At 41.2% G+C, this 2,694-nt stretch overlaps 1 protein-coding gene across 1 annotated transcript; it reads left to right on the top strand.

Moving 5' to 3' along the window:
• Positions 1–246: 246 nt before the first annotated feature.
• On the top strand, positions 247–1,182 carry LOC144223826 (olfactory receptor 52P1-like). Its single transcript, XM_077754605.1, has one exon. It carries the CDS (start codon positions 247–249, stop codon positions 1,180–1,182), a length of 936 nt encoding a protein of 311 aa, XP_077610731.1.
• The last annotated feature ends 1,512 nt before the right edge of the window (positions 1,183–2,694 follow it).

Here is a 2,694-nt window from a genome sequence, read left to right as displayed (position 1 = left end):
TACAATATCCTCTATCCAGAAAAGAAGCTTGAGGCTCAGCTCACAAAGAAACGAGTGTGAAAACATTATACGTGTTTAGAGATAGGTCTGAAGTCAGAATGCAGACTCCATGTCCCCAAAGAGGTAGTTTTCTGTCTTTCCCATCTCAGCAAGTCATTAAAAGCCAAACTGTTAAAAACAACCCACCATGCATGTCTCATTGACAGGTGTTTAAGTTTCACTTAACAACCACCAACAGTATCTACGATGCTAATCTTCAACCAGTCCAGCACCCTGACCTTCACTTTGATGGGCATACCAGGCTTAGAGTCACAGCGCTTGTGGTTATCTCTTCCTTTCTCCTCCATGTTCTTGGCTATCCTCATTGGCAATGGTGCTATCCTCTTTCTGGTGGCCACAGAGCCCACATTTCACACCCCAGTGTACCTGCTCCTGGCCTTGCTGATGGTAGCTGACCTCATATCTACTCTGGCTCTGTTGCCCAAGCTCCTCTGCCTCTTTTGGTTCAATGATGGGGACATATCTGCCAATGCCTGTTTCACCCAAATGTTTTTCATCCATGGAGCATCTGTGGTACGATCAGCCCTACTTGTTGCAATGGCCTTTGACCGCTTCGTGGCTGTGTGTGAGCCATTACGCTATAACACAATTCTGAGCCATTCCTTAGTTGGACGCCTGGGACTGGTGGCTCTAGCCAAGGGTGTGATTCTTATTTTACCCATGCCACTTCTACTTCAAAGGTTGAGATTCTGCCACATGGTCATTCCTCATACCTACTGTGACCACATGGCTGTGGTGAAAATGGCCTGTGACCATACCAGACCTAACCGTATCTATGGGCTCTTTGTGATTCTGCTCGTGGTGGGACTTGATCTGCTGCTCATAGGCTTCTCTTATGGCTTCATCCTTCAGGCTGTGGTATGCCTCAACTCTCAAGATGCTACCCGCAAAGCTCTCAACACCTGTTCAGCCCACCTCTTTGTCATTCTTGTCACTTATGGGCCTGCACTCTTTTCGTCTCTCACTCACCGCATTGGTCACAACATCCCACCTCATGCTCATGTTCTGCTTGCCAATCTCTACCTTCTTCTACCTTCAGTGCTCAACCCCATCATCTATGGCATAAAAATGAAGGAAATATGGCACAAGGTGGCCAAATGCCTTTGCAGAGGATCCGCATAGACTATGAGTGCAGACATACACCTGTGAGTAAATAAAGAGAACAACTGGCAATGCCTTTGCTCAACCATCCAAGACCCAGCTGTATCTTTAAGTGAGCTGTGGAGCAAATAGATTTGTTTGTGTGTGGTAGTTTCCTACATTCTGGCTTGGTTGTTTTGTTTTGTTTTGTTTTGTTTTGTTTTGTTTTACTTTGTTTTGTTTTGGCTTGCATGAAGAACCAATGTTTGTGCTTTCATATAGCTATGACTAAAAAAGGAAGAGGCCAAGGTGGCTCTTTCTATGTCTGTTTAAACACGATCCCTCTTATGGCCCAGGTCTTCTGACGATTCTCACATGTGTGTTCACATTCATCAGCTACACACAAGATTTTTCTGTAGATGACCCAAGATCATCTTTCTTTGTTTTGGTGGAAAGTTTATTTTTGCTTTGGCTTTCTATTTTCTAATTTTTAAATTCTGTGTCTGTTTCTGAAGAATGTCTTACTACTGAAAGTGACCTAACCTACTCACTATCTTTGGATACCACTTTAACCTGGAAATTCGTCTTTTCACCAGGATTTTTTTTAATGCAATGGCAGTGCATCATGTTCACAATATCAGTTAAATGACTGTAATGATGATTATAACAAAAATGGAGGAACTTGAAGATGACATATAGACTCGGGATGTGGGGACTGTTGAAATACGTATCACAGAAGGTTTTACTGCAAGGGAAAACATGTGTCCAGATGCCTAATTCAGAATACTTCTGTGACCAGGAAGTTTACATTAAAAAAAAACATATGTTAACGGGAAGCTACCTGTTCCTTAAGTGATATTCCAGAGTAACTCAGATCATGCACAAAGACCAACTTATATGAGGAAGCTGTGCCACTTTGAAATATTTAAATCATTGTAGTGCTTTCTATCTAATCATTTTAGGCACAAAGTCATCATAGGGTCAATTGCATAAAGTAATAAGGCAAATACAAGATTGGATCTTTAAGCAGAAATGACCCCTTTCTTAACAAAATTTAAAATGAACCCATGGGGTATAAGAACTACTAGAAATAGGGTAGTCACCGTTTTAAAGTTAAACAGTTGTGATTATCATAAACTCGGGAAAAAGAATCCTAAAACTTTAATTCCTTCTTAAATCTCTATCCCTGTGCTTGAGATTCTTAAAAAGATAATGGCACTGCAAGGAAGAGTTGTGTATGTTCTTTTTATCTCTAGCCAGGACTTCTGACCAATCCTGACCTCCTGTCTACTCTGTTTATCTCACCAGTCTATAAATCTTAAGAACATCTTCATTCATGTGACTTTGACAGAGAGAGCCCTCTGTACTAAGCACTCCTTTTCCTTCAGTTTCCCCTGGTCTTGCCTAGCCTTTAGAGTAGGAAGATGCCTACAAAACAGGGGGGAGGAAATCATATTATCCACATAAGAAAATAAAGAAACCATTATCTCTAGCCTGTTCTGCTGTTTATCTCTCTTAGTAAAGAAATGTCCTAATTCATTCTTAACTACGAAA

The sequence above is a fragment of the Crocuta crocuta genome, unplaced genomic scaffold, assembly GCF_008692635.1.
Source record: "Crocuta crocuta isolate KB4526 unplaced genomic scaffold, BGI_CrCroc_1.0 scaffold212, whole genome shotgun sequence".
NCBI lineage: Eukaryota > Metazoa > Chordata > Mammalia > Carnivora > Hyaenidae > Crocuta > Crocuta crocuta.
The sequence above is the reverse complement of the archived record's forward strand: the minus strand, read 5'-3'. Positions and strand labels throughout refer to the sequence as shown.

Bases quoted from the DNA above. Each gene is read 5' to 3' on its own strand.
- LOC144223826 (XM_077754605.1), top strand. From the start codon at position 247: ATGCTAATCTTCAACCAGTCCAGCACCCTGACCTTCACTTTGATGGGC.